This window comes from Bombina bombina, chromosome 9 (genome assembly GCF_027579735.1).
Source record: "Bombina bombina isolate aBomBom1 chromosome 9, aBomBom1.pri, whole genome shotgun sequence".
In the NCBI taxonomy this organism is placed as follows: domain Eukaryota; kingdom Metazoa; phylum Chordata; class Amphibia; order Anura; family Bombinatoridae; genus Bombina; species Bombina bombina.
Genome location: NC_069507.1, coordinates 188,289,992 through 188,308,462, shown reverse-complemented (window position 1 = coordinate 188,308,462; position 18,471 = coordinate 188,289,992). Strand labels below are relative to the sequence as shown.

Here is an 18,471-nt window from a genome sequence, read left to right as displayed (position 1 = left end):
TGCTTCTGAACCTACCTAGGTATGTTGTTCAACAAAGGCTACCAAGAGAATGAAGCATATTAGCTGATAGAGGTGGACTGTAAGTTGTTTAAAATTGCCATTTCCTGACACTGTCCCTTTATGACTAGTTACACCCTTCACCACCTAAACACCACCAGACTGCCTAGTCCCTAGGACCCCTTTAAGTCATGTACAGTGACTCTTCCTGCACTTACTCTGCCCATAGAACTACTGCAGCTCCCTAACTTAGTCTTTAGTGTCCCAGTCTTGTACGGAGCTCTATGAGGAAGATGTCCTCGTCATCATTTGTCACGTGTTCTGTAACTTAGTTGCCAAATGTCCCATTTTTACTGAGACAGTCCTGTTTATTAGCTTCCTGTATCTGCCTATTATGCCTGTCCTGTGTACAGTTTAGCCTGTATTTAGTTTGATAATATTGTGTTCATTGCATTACTCCCACCACATAGGTCAGATGTTTTTTTCTAAAACCGTATCTGTGATCTTCGGTTATGTTAAAATTTAACAGTGTGCAGACAGGTGTCAGGTACAGGGGAGCCATGAAATATATAATACCAGGGAGGGTAGGAGGCAATGTGTGAGGACGCAAGGCACAATTTGAAACATGTGTAATTTCCCCCATTTGCATACTAAGGCTTTGCTTGGAACCCCCTAAAGTGAACGTAAATTTTAATGCTGAAGTGCCCGGTTTTTAAAAGTTTGATTAAAAACAGGGGCACTTTAATTCATCAAAATTTACATTTCACTCCTGTTGTGAAAAAAATACTTACCTTTTAAACTTGACAGCCGCTCCAGCTTCCTCCAGATGTCGCAAGCCATTTCTGATGTCAGAAATGATGGATAGGTCACCCTCCAATCACGGCTTCCCCCCCCGGGGGAATCAGTGTCTGATTCAATGATTGGAGGAAGCCGGATTTCTCATTTTAGACCCAGGAAGAGGCTTTGCAACAGGTGGAGGAAACTGGAGAAGCTTAATGGTTTAGCCTGCAGTGCAAGAAGAAAATGCTTTAATATGGTATCACATTTATTATTGCACTGTTGTTTGCATATAGCTATGTGTTTAAACCATGCAAAGGGATTAAACACATAGTTAAAGTCATCTCCAGTGCAACAGTGCACTGCTGGGAGCTTGCTGAACACATCTGGTGAGCCAATGACAAAAGACAAATGTGTGTAGCCACCAATCACCAGCTACCTTCCAGCAGTGCAATGCTGCAACTGAGGATATGTACATATTCTTTTCAACAAAGGTACTCAATTAAACAAAGTAAATTTCATAGTAGAAGTAAAATTAAAAATGACATGCTCTATCTGAATCTTTAAAGATTACATTTGACTCTCCTATCACTTTAAGCAATCAACATGGCTAAATTATACTACTTGTATTTAAAGGGACATGAAACACAATTTTTTTCATAATTCAAATAGAGCATGCAATTTTAAATAACTTTCCAATTTATTTCTATAACCTATTTTTTTTTTATATTCTTTGTTAAAAAGAATACCTAGGTAGGCTCGGGAGCTGCTGATTGGTGGCTGCACCTATGTGCCTCATGTTGTTGGCTCACTCATTTGCATTGCTGTTTCTTCAATGAAGGATAACAAGAGAATGAAGCAAATTAGATAATAGAAATAAATTGGAAAGTCACTTAAAATTGTATAATCTATCTGAATAATGAAAGAAAAATATTGGGTTTTATGTTCCTTTAATGTACTTGTTTTGGGGGGGCGATATAAATGGGCGTGGCTCTGCTGCAAAGTGTCCCTGGAATTTTTTTTTCAAATGTTGGCACCTATGTGACTGCCATCCAGGCTACAGCACCATACAGACCAATAACTTGGACAGTAATTCCCACAAACCTCTGCTTACAAAGAAATCCATACAGTGCATGTTACAGTTTTTCTTTATTCAGCTTTTTATCTTTACTGATCATTCTCGATATAAATCATAAGGCGATTATATAGCTCAAAAGGCTCTTCAAGGGGATTTGTCCCTGTACTGTAAAACAATGCAATTTTTTTAACCCCTTAACGACTGTCTGTTGCTCTCTTAGGGGTGTAATAGCACTGGTCTTGCTGACAGATGTCGCCAAGATCCATGCTGTTAGACTTGAAAGGTCTTTGCATCAGGCTACGTATGGGGTATGTTGTTATTGTAAAGGGGTTAAAAACATCAGTTTTAAATGCTTTTAAAAATATTATTATGTAAACTATGCAGATATTTCCAATACAGTAACTAATTTCTGATGCATGTATATAAAAATGACTAATGTTCCTTTAAATGTACACAACACACATTGAAAGGAGTTTAAAATAGATTTATAGTTCCTTTAAAATAAATTCACCTTTTTAAATTTAAAGTATGTATTTGGGATATGGCTTATATTTTATATAAATGATGAGGCAAAGCTAAAGTATTTTTTATTTTGGCTATGTCAATTATAATAACTAACAAAGTACAGAATGACAGGAAAATGTTTTGCACATTATACTAAACCAATTTATTATCATAATTTAGATTGAACTAATACTATTTATATGTGAATAATATTTTAAAGGGGAGATAAACTCAAAATGCAATTGCCCATAAATTAATGCAAATTAAACAACATTGCAATATAAATTTATTATTTACTGACTGGAAGTCAAATTCTGTAACTTGAATATATTTCAGCAGTCTGTCCAGTTAAATCTCCACTGGGGGGTGCTATTATGTGGCCCCTATGTATCACATCTGCCCAGTCAACTACTTACAAGTTGTCCAGTGACCAGTGTGGGGGGACAGGCTCAGCTATAACCATAATTAGGACAATATGATATATTTTAGAAATCACTAAGGCGAATGTTTAATGCATGCATTTTGCAATGTACGTACTTAAAGGGACACTGAACCCAATTTTTTTCTTTCGTGATTCAGATAGAGCATGCAATTTTAAGCCACTTTCTAATTTACTCCTATTATCAAATTTTCTTCATTCTCTTGGTATCTTTATTTGAAATGCAAGAATGTAAGTTTAGATGCCGGCCCATTTTTGGTGAATAACCTGGGTTATTCTTGCTGATTTGTGGATAAATTAATCCACCAATAAAAAAAGTGCTGTCCAGAGTACTCAACCAAAAAAGAAGCTTAGATGCATTCTTTTTCAAATAAAGATAGCAAATGAACAAAGAAAAATTGATAATAGGAGTAAATTAGAAAGTTGCTTACAATTGCATGCTCTATATGAATCACGAAAGAAAAAAATTGGGTTCAGTGTCCCTTTAAGCACTAATTGCAGATATATACTATAACTGTATTAAATAATAATAATTTAATTTTTATCCAACTTTAAAACTGTGTATCATTACTAGCATAGAGCGCTTTCACATTACGTCACATCCCGTCTATCTTTTCCTCTGATGCTCTATGGTATAGAGGGGATAGAGGAGCGTTTCCTGTTTGGTGCAGGAAGTTTCTAGTTGACGGGTCAGTGTAAGCTCTTGGCATGGAAAGCGAGAGTGAGCCTGGAGACATGGAACACAGTAACTCCTCCAGCGAGGACGACAAGGAGGAGCACGGACAGGTAAACTACATTAATGTTCTGATACGCTGCTCTTTACTACAAGGAGCGTCTCTGTAGGCCACTTACTGTCTAATGTACCTATGCAGACTAGGTTTGACCCCCATGTATTGGTATTGTGCTGGTTGTGTGTCACTCCCTCATGTATTGGTATTGTGCTGGTCTTGTGTCACTCCCTCATGTATTGTGTGTCAGATCTATGTATTGGTATTGGTACTGTGCTAGTTGTGTGTCCCTGTCACTCCATCATGTATTGGTACTGTGCTGGTTGTGTGTCACTCCATCATGTATTGGTACTGTGCTGGTTGTGTGTCACTCCCTCATGTATTGGTATTGTGCTGGTCTTGTGTCACTCCCTCATGTATTGTGTGTCAGATCTATGTATTGGTATTGGTACTGTGCTAGTTGTGTGTCCCTGTCACTCCATCATGTATTGGTACTGTGCTGGTTGTGTGTCACTCCCTCATGTATTGGTACTGTGCTGGTTGTGTGTCACTCCCTCATGTATTGGTACTGTGCTGGTTGTGTGTCACTCCCTCATGTATTGGTACTGTGCTGGTTGTGTGTCACTCCATCATGTATTGGTATTGTGCTGGTTGTGTGTCACTCCATCATGTATTGGTACTGCACTGGTTATGTGTAACTCCATCATGTATTGGTACTGTGCTAGTTGTGTGTCCCTGTCACTCCATCATGTATTGGTACTGTGCTGGTTGTGTGTCACTCCATCATGTATTGGTACTGTGCTGGTTGTGTGTCACTCCATCATGTATTGGTACTGTGCTGGTTGTGTGTCACTCCATCATGTATTGGTACTGTGCTGGTTGTGTGTCACTCCATCATGTATTGGTACTGCACTGGTTATGTGTAACTCCATCATGTATTCGTACTGTGCTAGTTGTGTGTCCCTGTCACTCCATCATTTATTGGTACTGTGCTGGTTGTGCGTGTCACCCTTCCATGCATTGGTACTGTACTGGTTGCCCGTGTCACCCTTCCATGTATTGGTACTGTACTGGTTGTGCGTGTCACCCTTCCATGTATTGGTACTGTACTGGTTGTGTGTGTCACCCTTCCCTGTATTGGTACTGTACTGGTTGTGTGTGTCACCCTACCCTGTATTGGTACTGTACTGGTTGTGTGTGTCACCCTTCCCTGTATTGGTACTGTACTGGTTGTGTGTGTCACCCTTCCCTATATTGGTACTGTACTGGTTGTGTGTGTCACCCTTCCCTGTATTGGTACTGTACTGGTTGTGTGTGTCACTCTTCCCTGTATTGGTACTGGTTGTGTGTGTCACCCTTCCCTGTATTGGTACTGTACTGGTTGTGCGTGTCACCCTTTCATGTATTGGTACTGTACTGGTTGTGCGTGTCACCCTTTCATGTATTGGTACTGTACTGGTTGTGCGTGTCACCCTTTCATGTATTGGTACTGTACTGGTTGTGCGTGTCACCCTTCCATGTATTGGTACTGTACTGGTTTTGGGTGTCACCGAACCCCCTGTAATGGTACTGTACTGGTTGTGCGTGTCACCCTTCCATGTATTGGTACTGTACTGGTTTTGGGTGTCACCGAACCCCCTGTAATGGTACTGTACTGGTTGTGCGTGTCACCCTTTCATGTATTGGTACTGTACTGGTTGTGCGTGTCACCCTTCCATGTATTGGTACTGTACTGGTTGTGTGTGTCACCGAACCCCCTGTAATGGTACTGTACTGGTTGTGTGTGTCACCCTTCCCTGTATTGGTACTGTACTGGTTGTGCGTGTCACCCTTCCATGTATTGGTACTGTACTGGTTGTGTGTGTCACCGAACCCCCTGTAATGGTACTGTACTGGTTGTGTGTGTCACCCTTCCCTGTATTGGTACTGTACTGGTTGTGTGTGTCACCCTTCCCTGTATTGGTACTGTACTGGTTGTGTGTGTCACCCTTCCCTGTATTGGTACTGTACTGGTTGTGCGTGTCACCCTTCCCTGTATTGGTACTGTACTGGTTGTGCGTGTCACCCTTCCCTGTATTGGTACTGTACTGGTTGTGCGTGTCACCCTTCCCTGTATTGGTACTGTACTGGTTGTGCGTGTCACCCTTCCCTGTATTGGTACTGTACTGGTTGTGCGTGTCACCCTTTCATGTATTGGTACTGTACTGGTTGTGCGTGTCACCCTTTCATGTATTGGTACTGTACTGGTTGTGCGTGTCACCCTTTCATGTATTGGTACTGTACTGGTTGTGCGTGTCACCCTTCCATGTATTGGTACTGTACTGGTTTTGGGTGTCACCGAACCCCCTGTAATGGTACTGTACTGGTTGTGCGTGTCACCCTTCCATGTATTGGTACTGTACTGGTTTTGGGTGTCACCGAACCCCCTGTAATGGTACTGTACTGGTTGTGCGTGTCACCCTTTCATGTATTGGTACTGTACTGGTTGTGCGTGTCACCCTTCCATGTATTGGTACTGTACTGGTTGTGTGTGTCACCGAACCCCCTGTAATGGTACTGTACTGGTTGTGTGTGTCACCCTTCCCTGTATTGGTACTGTACTGGTTGTGCGTGTCACCCTTCCATGTATTGGTACTGTACTGGTTGTGTGTGTCACCGAACCCCCTGTAATGGTACTGTACTGGTTGTGTGTGTCACCCTTCCCTGTATTGGTACTGTACTGGTTGTGTGTGTCACCCTTCCCTGTATTGGTACTGTACTGGTTGTGTGTGTCACCCTTCCCTGTATTGGTACTGTACTGGTTGTGCGTGTCACCCTTCCCTGTATTGGTACTGTACTGGTTGTGCGTGTCACCCTTCCCTGTATTGGTACTGTACTGGTTGTGCGTGTCACCCTTCCCTGTATTGGTACTGTACTGGTTGTGCGTGTCACCCTTCCCTGTATTGGTACTGTACTGGTTGTGCGTGTCACCCTTCCCTGTATTGGTACTGTACTGGTTGTGCGTGTCACCCTTCCCTGTATTGGTACTGTACTGGTTGTGTGTGTCACCCTTCCCTGTATTGGTACTGTACTGGTTGTGCGTGTCACCCTTCCCTGTATTGGTACTGTACTGGTACTGTGTGTCACCAAACCCCCCATGTATTGGTTCTGTACTGGTTGTGTTTGGCACCCCCCCCCAACCTTGAATTGGTATTGTACTGGTTGTGTGTGTCACCCTTCCCTGTATGGTACTGTACTGGTTGTGTGCGTCACCGAACCCCCCCCATGTAATGGTTCTGTACTGGTTGTGTGTATCACCCTTCCATGTGTCGGTACTGTACTGGTTGTGCGTCACCCCCTCATGTACCGGTAAAGCCGGTTGTGCATCACCTCTGTAGGCAGAGTGACCCTCTATGCACCTGTGCAGGCTGTGTGTCACCCTTTATGCCTGTGTGCTGTGCATGATATTTTTCTCTTGGCCTTGACTACCTACAGGAAAGTGAACCAGCATATAATTCTGTTAATACTGTACTTTCGTGATAGCAGCTGTGTTAGGGTTTGTAAAAACCTTAGTATACATTTACTGCTTGGCCATAGCAAGTAAATCATTATCAAATATTTGCCTAATTCAATTGTAGCTACCTTTTTCATTCATCTTTAATTGTTTTGTCATTTCAATGACAGTCAAAATAAAAATGTGTTTTGTTAATTTCTGCTTTTAGATGTATTTCATGGGAGGGGCAGGCAAAAATATATAAAAACGGGCCCATTAGTTTTTCTTCTTAGGAATTAGGCTGGATATACACACACATTTTTTTTTTTTTTTTTTTTTAAAGACCATTATAGGGAAAAAATGGCGTGCTCTTTCTTGTTCATTAGAACATGTCATTTTATCACAATCAACGCTGCAGACCTATGTGTTAAACTACTTTGTAGGGGTTAAGTACATACTTCAAATACTGCTATGAAGCCACAGAGCTGCCCCTAAGAGAAAACTCAGCAGCGAAAGTCAAACACTGATTTATGCAATGGAGCTTTCCACTCAGGACCAGAAGTACTCTGAGGATCCTGAGTAGTACTTTATTTATGTATTAAACCACTCTGTGTGATTTGCAGGGTTTATAGTGATACAATTACATGCTTTAACAAATGAGAGCATGTCATTTGTTTCCTATAATAGTTCTTTCAATATATTTAGGAACCAGAAATAAACCTTTAAGAGTCTGGAGTCATAAACGGAACAATAAAGTGTCAAAAGGAAACACTCTATTTTATTGTATTATTGCCTTATTGCAAAGGGTTTAAACACAATGTTAAAATTGGCTATAGAGCAGTAATGCACTATTGTGAGCTAGCTGGTAATTGGTGGTTACACACACACACACACACACACACACACACACACACACACGCACATGCCTCTTGTAGTACAATGCTGCTCTGGAGCTGACTTCAGCTATGTGTTTAACCCCCTTTGAAGGCGTGGTAACAAAATGCTCTCTTCAATCTCTCTCAGAAAATGTTCCTATTTAGTATAACATTACTGTTTAGTTCTGTACATTCTATAAACTACAGTCTGATCTTTCCAGGATTACCTGCTATCTCACAGTAGTAATGAAGTAAAAAGCTGCGCAATAGTGAAATATTCTTCTGCGCCACCTGCGACTGCGTTTGCCTGGCTTCAAGAAAAGACTGATTTAAAGCTTCCACCTGCAAACTGGCTACGGGAGAATGCCAATCTGGGCCCCACTATACCTGGTAGCAGCAAAAGCAAACCATTTTCAAGGTAATTACATTAACAAATTGTTACAGAAATTCCAGTTTAGAACTTTCTTGCAATATTCCTTCTTTAGCAAAAAGTGCTTCTAGTAAAAGCTATCCTTGTTTCAGGGGCATATGTACATATGCTGCTTGTGTCCCCTTCACCAGCATTTAAATACCACACCTGCTCAGGTAGCTAGCTGTGGCTTGTATAATTGCCTTCCTGGTGTATGTGACCTCTTGTTCTCTGAGCTGGAACACTGTTTGGATGCTGGTGCATGGGGCCTGCAGCATATGTGCATATGCTACTGAAACAGTGAAAGCTTTTGCTAGAAGTAATTTGCAAACATTCTTCCATTTTGACTATTATGTTCCTTTAAAGGGACAGTGTATTCACTTTTTCTTGGTATGGCCGACTTTCCGCTGTCAAAATGAATGTTTTGCCACGATTACGCTATCTATTTCGCACATTATCTATACCAATCCCGACCCTTGAACTGTCCACATTACAAAAGGAACTAATAGCCTATGTTAGAGGTAGCAAAAAAGCGAGAATCCCTTCACTAGTTCTGACACAACATAAAACTTTTGGGAGGGGTGGGTGTCCCAAACTTGATTGACTACTATAAGGCAGCCAGAATATCACAAACAACACTAATGGGGAGAAGACAGAGAGACATTGTCTGGCCCAGATTAGAGGCGGGGATAGAGGGACTACCACAAGCAGACGACATACTATGGAATGACCAAACGGGTAATACACCTATATATAGATCTCCAATTTAAACATCTACCAGACAAGTCAAAAATGGATAACAGATCACCACACTATACTACCTCCGAAATCAGTGATGATTCCATTCAGGAAAATTCTGCCTCAAGAGCTTCATACCACTATAGACAAATGGGCCAATAAAGGGTTGTATAGAATAGCAGACGCTTTACTGAACAACACACTCATGACCTACACTCAGATCCAAGACAAACTAACTCCGATGGAGATACGGTGGTTTCAGTACTTACAGATGTCCACCTCCATCTGAAAATACTTGGGTGACGCTAGGACCTCTCCCCCTACAGCACTGGAAGACATGTACTCACAAACATCTAGACCTAAGCATACAATCTCTATCCTATATATAGCTGTACAGAGAGACAACAATGCCCCTAAAACAACCCTGATGCATAAGTGGGAAGACGACATTAACATCACTTATGACAAACATACATGGGAGAATATATTTAGCTCAATTGGAAAAGGGTTGATCAGTGCAGATTTACGTGAAAATACCCTTAAAATTGCATTCCGCTGGTATCTTGCACCAAACATAACCTACCATATGTCACAAGCTGCATCCAATCTATGTTACAGAGGATGTGGAAACATAGGCACCTTCAAACATATGTGGTGAGATTGTGAAGGGGTAAAACAGATCTGGCACTCCCTCTCCACCTTACTTAGCTCGATCCTAGAGGAGGAGATAGAACTAAGTATCTCTCAAGCTTTGTTACACACAGGTGTCAAAAAATATAATAAAGAAGTTAACACTTTTATTATAATACTGTGCACGATCACTAGAACAGCAATAGCATACCACTGGAAAACAGGGGTACCATCTTGGATGGAAGTGAGAAACAAGATAAATAACACATTTAGAATGTACGAATCTGCCTCATGGATCGTGAACACTAGAGAGTCATTCGAGAAGGTGTGGTTCCAAAGTTTGTTTTTCCTCCCCTATTTTGATTATATACCTACCTTATCTTGCCTGTGTGTTTCTCAGGTTGCTTTTTGATACTTTAGGGCAATACTCTTAAGAGATACTAATATGAGCTTATAATACCAACTAACCCCCATCTGGAGGGGCTTTGAATAATTTATTTGTCTGTAACAGTTTATTTTTTGTTGTATTCATGTTGTAAAAAACTTTAATAAAAAAATATTTAAACATTAAGGGACAGTGTACTCTAACATTTGTAGGGCTGCAACAACTAATCGGCAAGTTTGATCATAAAAATAGTTGTCAACAAATCTCATTATCAATTAGGTGGTCTGTAATTAGTTGGTCAGTTGCACAGCATCAGCTGCTTTAATCTGATGAACTACTGCAACTAATAATGTGCAACAAAAATTAATTTATTTTTTTAAATCTTTTTTCTATCTGATTAATCGGACAATAATCATCCGATTAATCGGATAGAAAAAATAATAATAAATAAAAAAAAATTGCACAATACCATGTGCAGGAGTTCATCGGTTTGAAGCAGCTGGTGCTGTGCAATTAACCAACTAATCGCTGACCACCTAATTGATAATGATATTCTGTGACAACTATTTTTATGATTAATCTTACTGATTAGTTTTTGCAGCCCTAATTTTTTCCACTTTTAATATATTCCTAATGCTCCATTTTACTTACTGGAGTGTATGAAATAGGAATAGCTATTTTACCTTTATTATGTTATTTGAAATAGCTGTTTTTGCTTTTTTGAAGCCACCACCTGTATTGAACATTTCAGTAATGTATAAAAAAGCTATGTAAACCAGATCCAAAAAAAACGGTTTCCCAGTCTGTGGTAGAGAAAGGTACTAAAATGTTCATTTTCAATTGCTCTCTATAATGCCTGATGATCTAAAGCAGTGTTTTTCAACTCCAGTTCAAGTACCCCCGAACAGGCCAGATTTTCTTGATATCTGTACTAGAGCAAAGGTGAAATAATCAACTGATCAGTAACCATGGTTACTAACCTACTCTCACCCATCAGCTGATTATTTCACCTGTACTCTAGTAAGAAGTCATGAAAATCTTACATGTTAGAGGTACATGCGGACTGGAGTTGAGAAACATTGAAATAAAGCTCCCCACTGTGGTGTGATTATCTAAGTCTTGTCTGTACTGTGAGGTCCCTAATAGAATTTTATAAAGGCCGGGTTCTTTATTTGAAGGAGAGACACATACAATATAATGCTCACCCCCCCCATGAAAAATATATTGCATGATTTATCACCATGCTGGCAAGTTTTTGACCACCAGGCCCTTAGTATTAGACAAAATAAGGACACCTTATTGCTTATAGAGAACAATAAGATAAGGATTACAGCTCTGTCAGCAAGCATATCCCATTTGATTGTGTTTTGGTTTTAAAGAGCAAAAACAGCAATTTCATTTACAAAAACAAACCAAAGAAAACAATTTCCCATACATTTTATACGCTGCAGCTGGTATAACAAGTTATTGAAGACACATCAAGGGGGGAACCAATTTTACAGTACTCTGTCCCTTTAAGCATTTTACAGGTGCAGGTCTAAACTGGGACCCAGTATGGAGTTAGGTACAGTTTCCTAATGAAAGTTCACAGTTCCAAAAATGTTTTCCACTTTAGACTTTACAAATGGAATTTGGGTGCTCTCTTTAAATATTAGCCTTTTTGCTGAATTCAGAATTGAGAAACATACAGAGGGTACCACCATGATGCACTTGATATGTCTTACCAGGTAAACCACTAATGCTTGCACCAAAGTATTCCTCACAGGAGGTTAAGGTAACCCATTTCCTTGTAATGGGACTATTCCGAAAACATCCAATATTGCATTTATTTATTGTAAAGATTTTAATTATTTATAAACATCTTAAAGGGACATGAAACCCTTTTATGAATCAGGTGAAGCATGCACTTTTTAAAAAAACTTTCCATTTTGCTTCTATTATCTAATTTGCTTGATTGTCTCTGTGTCCTTTGTTAAAAAGCATGCCTAAGTAGGCTTAGGAGCAGCAATGCACTACTTGGAGCTTGCTGGTAATTGATGGATACCCCCACATGCCTCTAGTCTTTGACTCACCAGATGTTTTCATCTAGGTCCCAGTTGTGCGTTGCTGCTCCTAAGCCTGCCTAAATATGCTTTTCAAGAAAAGATACCAAGAGAACAAAGCAAATTTGGTAATAGAAGTATATTTGAAAGTTGTTTAAAATTCCACACTCTGTCTGAATCATGAAATATTAATTTTGAATTTATTATCCCTGTTAAAGTACCAAATGTTGATTTTTTTTTTTAATGCATAATTTTCTTTTACTACTTTAATTTACTTTTTTTTTCTGTTCATATTCTTTGTTGACTCCTTTCCGTGACAAAATATAAAGACTCAGGAGTATGCATGTGTCTTGAACAATATTTAGCAATGGTGTTTGTAACAATGTTTACTACAATGTTATACAAGCAGCACTGCTATATATTGTTCAAAACAATGTATTTTGTCATGGAAGGACGTTTCAACAAAGGGATACCCTCTAAATTATTATTTAACTTGATTTTAAGTGTATACTTTAAAGGTACAGTCAAGTCCAAAAAAAACCTTTCATGTTTCAAATAGGGCATGTAATTTTAAAGAACTTTTCAATTTACTTTTATCACCAATTTTGCTTTGTTCTCTTGGTATTCTTAGTTGAAAGCTAAACCTAGGAAGGCTCATATGATAATGTCTAAGCCCTTGAAGGCCGCTTTTTATAACATGGGAGTCCTAGTTCATGTCAATGTCAGCCATATAGATAACATTGTGATCATGCCTGTGGCTTGTGGCAGACACTGCACTAATTGGCTAAAATGCAAGTCAATAGATAATAAATACAAAGTCGTGATCAGGGGGCTGTCATAAGATGCTTAGATACAAGGTACTCACAGAGGTAAAAAGCGTATTAATATAACAGTGTTGGTTATGCAAAACTGGGGAATGGGTAATGTGACGAATAACCCAGCTACCCCGACTGGGTTGCTCCGCCAAAAGGGTCCTGCTTCCTCCCTGCCGACTGCAGCTGTGTAGCCGCCAAGTGATTACAGCCAGTAGCCCACCCTGATACCAGACAGCACTAGTATTCAGGATGCCACCCTGTGACAGACTCTGGGTAGCTCTGCCAGAGGGTCCTTCCTATCCCTGACAACAGGTCGCTATGTAGCAGAGAAAGTGATTATAGCAGGAGCCCACCCAAAGAACTAGACAGACTAGCATTCAGGTGAAACAAGGACTGATTTTATTGTGAAACACACTCTCCTTTTATACACACACAAAGGGTCTTATCTGACTCTCAAATCTCCTGCCATTCCCGCTCCTCCAGACAGACTGGCGCCGGCCATAGCACCCACAGATTCCCAGGACCCAGAGGTAGTGGTTTAGGGGTGATCCCGGGGGAGCGGCAGCACTTCCTGGCACTTCCATGGTGTTGTTTGAAAGCTCTCGGGTCCCCAGATGCCCTAGTGGCGTGATCCGTTACTGGGGACCGGAGTTGCAGCCCGGTAAAGATAGGGGTGTCCTAAAACCCTGGTTCCCAAAGGAGCTCTCCTCTGGTAATTCTCCCACCTCTTGTACTCCCTAGGGGCTACTGATCCCCAAAAGAGCGGAGCTCTGGGGCAAAGGGCTCCTGGAGCGACCAGGTTTAAAGCTAGCCGGTGTTTGGCCTTGATGCGACCGACCGACAGTTCCAGGAGCTTGGCCAACCTTGGAGGGTTTTCCCGGTCAGAGATCAGCTCTTCTCTGATAAGATACAACACACAGCAAGAGTCAGTGAGATCTTGTAAGCCATGAAATGGCCAAATCTGGTGTAAAAGGGAGTTAGCCAGGTAGTAGGTGGGTGGGGGAAAGACTGTGTGGTCTGGTATCCGTGACAGGTAATTAAGGGATTTTCTATCTTTTTAAACAACAAAAATTCTGTTTGTGACTTTAAATGGACATGAAAACCTCCCAAAAAATATCTTATGATTCAGGAACAGCTTTCCTATTTACTTGTATTACTTAATTTGCTTTTTTTTCTTTTAGTATCAATTGTTGAAAAGCATACCTAGGTAGGCTCAGGAGCTGGGAGCTAGCTGCTGATTAGTGGGTGCACATGTCTTTTGTGATTTGCTTACCAATGTGTTGAGCTAGCTCCAGTAGAGCATAGCTGCTCCTTCAATAAAGAATTTCAAGAGAGAAGCAAAATTGATAATAGATGCAAATTGGAAAGTTGTTTAAAATTGTATAAATCAATCTACAGCGGGAGACAAGGCCCCAAAATAGGGTGATATCGCCAATACACTATGATGTACTGTGGTGGAGAGAGCAATGCTTACAAACGAAGCGGCACTATGGCGTGCCTGAAAACGCAGACCGGGACCTCACTGTCGCCCGGGAGACCACACAATGGCAAGTAGCAAACCCCAGCCGATCACGTGGTTCGTCTAGCCAATCGGGATCCGATCAGCAAACCCACCTTCCTTCTCTTTACTCCAATCCTCGGAGGTTGACAGAGGGATGTGTGGTAACGATAGGCTCGGGAACCAAATACTGAAACAGATAAATAACTCTGCTTTACTCTGGTGCTATGTTTCCAAACTGCCTTCAGTGCTTGCTTCAGTAATCCTGAAGCAAGCACTGAAGGCAGTTTGGAAACATAGCACCAGAGTAAAGCAGAGTTATTTATCTGTTTCAGTATTTGGTTCCCAAGCATTTGGTTCCCGAGCCTATCGCTACCACACATCCCTCTGTCAACCTCCACGGGGATTGGAGTAAAGAGAAGGAAGGTGGGTTTGCTGATCGGATCCCGATTAGCTAGACGAACCACGTGATCGGCTGGGGTTTGCTGCTTGCCATTGTGTGGTCTCCCGGGCGACAGTGAGGTCCCGGTCTGCGTTTTCAGGCGCCATAGTGCCGCTTCGTTTGTAAGCATTGCTCTCTCCACCACAGTACATCGTAGTGTATTGGCGATATCACCCTATTTTGGCGCCTTCTTGTCTCCCGCTGTAGATTGATTTATTGTTCCTATTTATATCGGAAGAGCTGCCACAACATCTGACTTTTTTCCTACCATCACCCATCCTGAGCGCACCTTACTAGGGGGTTGAATCCCTGGATCTGGTTAAAATTGTATACTCTATCTGAATCATGAAAGATTTTTTTGGGGTTTCATGTCCCTTCAAGATAATTAATAAGCTCTGTTTAGATAATACTTTTTATTGAGTCTGCGTATATGAGCTTTCTCTTACAAAAAAAGGGAAAAAATACATCACTTTAATGATTTCAGTTGAAAGAGTGCAGGGTTGCTCCATCTTGTGGACTTTCATACAGAGTTAGTTTGTTTATTGTCAAGTGTTTTGCCAAATTATCATTTTCCACAAGGTCAACTTCACCCTGCACTTTGTCATTTTCATTGCAGCTTTGGAATGGCGTATGATTTCATTGACTCTGTAGGGAAAGAGGTTGATGTTGTCGCTGACTCTGAGGTAAGAGATTCCTTGCATTGTCCTCCACAGAAGATTTTGCCAACCAGGTGAAATTATAAAGTAGCCGCATGGGAGCAGTGTAATACTTTGCAAAACATTTTCTATTATTTATAAATTTTACTTAAAGGGACATGAAACCCCAAAAATATCAGCAGCAGCTAGTTCCCAGTAGTAGTAGTGATTTGCTGCTCCTGAGTCTACCCAGGTATTCTTTTCAACAAAGGATAGCAAGAATGTAAAGCAAATTATATAATAAAAGTAAAATGGAAAGCTGTTTAATATTGCATGCTCTATCTGAATCGTGAAAGAAACATTTTGAGTTTTACATCCCTTTAAGCTATCCAAAGTACATCAGACTTTGAAAATATTTAAAAAAGAATAAAACCAAATTTTTGTCTTTAATCATTCAAATAGAACATACAATTTTAAACAACTTTCCAATTAACTTCTTTGTTTAAACTTTGTTTTCTTGTTATCTTTTGTTGGAAAGCAGGAATGTGAGCTCAGGAGCATGCACGTGTTTGAAGCACTATATGGCAGCGGTTTTGCAACAACGTTAAACGCAAGAGCATTAGAGGGCAGCTCTAGTTCCTATCATGTGCACGCTACCTATTCTCTATCTGAATCAAGAAAGAAAAATATTGGGTTTCATGTCCCTTTTAATATTTGCTAATTTTAGCTTAACATTGACTTACACTTTAGTCGGGTCGTCAGTAAAATAAATAATCCCTAGGTAGAACACTGCATGTGCATTGCTAAAACTGTGCGCTTGACACTTTTACTTGCAGATGGTTTTTATTGATCCTTTCTCAAAAACCGTTTTATCAGTCTACATATTAATCAAATCATTACCCTGAACATATTGCTGCACATCACTAGAGCTTTTTATTTAGGGACTGTTTGCCCTGTTTGCACACTGGGGTCCCACTGCGGATGATTGGAATACCCCCCCCACATCCTCGTGTTTGGAGTGTGCCAGACTTACTACTTTAGACATTTTGTATATTAGAGAAGCCGCTCTACAAACAGGCTTGGGACATTTATTAAAATAAAGTGCTCTAGAAATACTTAAAGGGACATGAAAGTCAAAATTAAACTTTTATGGTTCTGACACCATTCAGTATTAATAGACGTTTCAAATTTACTTTTTTCTCTTAGTATCCTTTGTTAAAACACATGCTTAAATAGGTTAAGGAGCTGCATGCACTACTGGAAGCTAGCTGGTGTTTGGCAGCTACACACTCATGCCTTTTTGTCATTGCCTCACCTGTTGTGTTCAGCTAGCTCCCAGTAGGGCAGTGCTGCATGGAACTGACTTCAACTATGTGTTTAACCCCAGTATGTGGGGGGGGGGGGCATATGTATACAGTTATGTGCAAGCAATAGGGCAATAATAAAATGTTTTAACTCAAACACATTACAGGTTTTTCTTTTTGCACTTGAAAGATCCATCAAAAATATAAACTGTTAAATGGACATTTAAGTGAAATCAACACCTCCAGAAAAAAACAACTAAGTAGTATTAGTTATTTGACACTCCTGCCACAGCTCTAGAATAGAGAAGGAATTCACCCAATAATTGGTTAAATTGGTAACTCTTCAGCAGAAATAAATAAAAAAAAAAAAAAACATGTTACTCTGATAACAAATATTTTTTGATTCATGCTTGTGGGATATGGCCCTAAGGTTCTGAGAGTTGTTCTTATAAGCTAGAAATCAGTCATCCTTTCTTATAAAAACATGCACTTCCTTTTACTTTCAAAATCAGTTTAACCTTTTAAAGCCGTTATGCCGTTCTATTCCGTCATAATTAGCCTGGCTTTAAAGCCGTTATGACGGAATAGAACGTCATAGCTAACGGCTGTCCTGAAGCCTTCTGTGCTGTCAGGACTTGATTGCGGTCTTGGGGGCGTTCCTAGGGTTGTAGGGACGCCCCCCCAGACGCGATGCAATAATTGAAATCTCGCGATTGTGTGCATGATCGCGTGGTTTCAATTTGTCTGCATCGGAACAGTTGTTCCGATGTAGGCACTTTAGCCCTGACACAAAAGGGTTAACCAGATTTCATTAAAAATATTTTGCAACCTCAACAATGAAAACTTTTTATTAGTACTATAGTTATGCATAATTGGTATTTTTGTGTTTAATCTCTCTTTAAAGACATGTATAAAGTATATATGTGCGGTCTCCCTTGAATTATGAAATAGTAATTATTTGGGTACACCAGGACTTTGGGGGAAATCGGTTCCATAGTATATATTTTTAGAAGGTTTTATGAGGGAAGCAGATTGTTTGGGGGTTAGCTTTTATATTTGCACTAGGTTATCTAATCAAACCTTTTGTCTATTTCATTTAAAAGAACATAAAAAAGCTTTTGAAGATCCCATACAGCAAATCTCACGTGAGCATGGCGGTTCATCGCATTGGGCGGACCTTGCTGTTGGACGAACTAGACATTCAGGAGCTTTTCATGCGATCTTCTCAGGTGGGAAAGAGGGAGGTTTTGCTTCCTCTCTTTTTTTTATTTTATTTGTTTATTTTTATTCTGTTGTTGTTACATACCATCCGGGGTAACTTTTAGCAAATGTAACATGCTGGCAGATGTGTAATAATTCTAAATGATTTATTTCACAGAGTCCTTTGCATATTGGATGTTTTTGCCTCTCGCCCAAGAGTGTTTCTGTGTAGTAGAGTAGGTTATATTATCATTTTGTGCCATATTTTACACCAGGGTTTTTCAGCTGCAATCATCAGGCCTCATTAACTGAGGTTTTTTTTTTAAGTAAAATGTTCACCAAGCAAAAATAACTTTGACGTGTCAAATAATTACCAAATTAGTGTTCACAATAATAAGAGAACTTTGCTGTCATTTAAAAGTTTTCACCAGGAAAAACAACTCTGACCATAAACAAACACAATAAGTAGATTTCACTGTAGCATATGATTATTTTTATTTTTT

General features: G+C 40.1%; 1 protein-coding gene across 1 annotated transcript in view; it reads left to right on the top strand.

Moving 5' to 3' along the window:
• Positions 1-3,465: 3,465 nt before the first annotated feature.
• Positions 3,466-18,471, top strand: part of EDRF1 (erythroid differentiation regulatory factor 1) — a 287,034-nt gene continuing 272,028 nt past the window's right edge. Inside the window, exons 1-4 of the mRNA XM_053692524.1 lie at positions 3,466-3,581; positions 8,092-8,288; positions 15,446-15,512; positions 17,872-17,997. Of these exons, the coding sequence (XP_053548499.1) occupies positions 3,504-3,581; positions 8,092-8,288; positions 15,446-15,512; positions 17,872-17,997 (468 nt within the window). The 5' untranslated portion in view covers positions 3,466-3,503. The remainder of the gene's footprint in view (positions 3,582-8,091; positions 8,289-15,445; positions 15,513-17,871; positions 17,998-18,471) is intronic.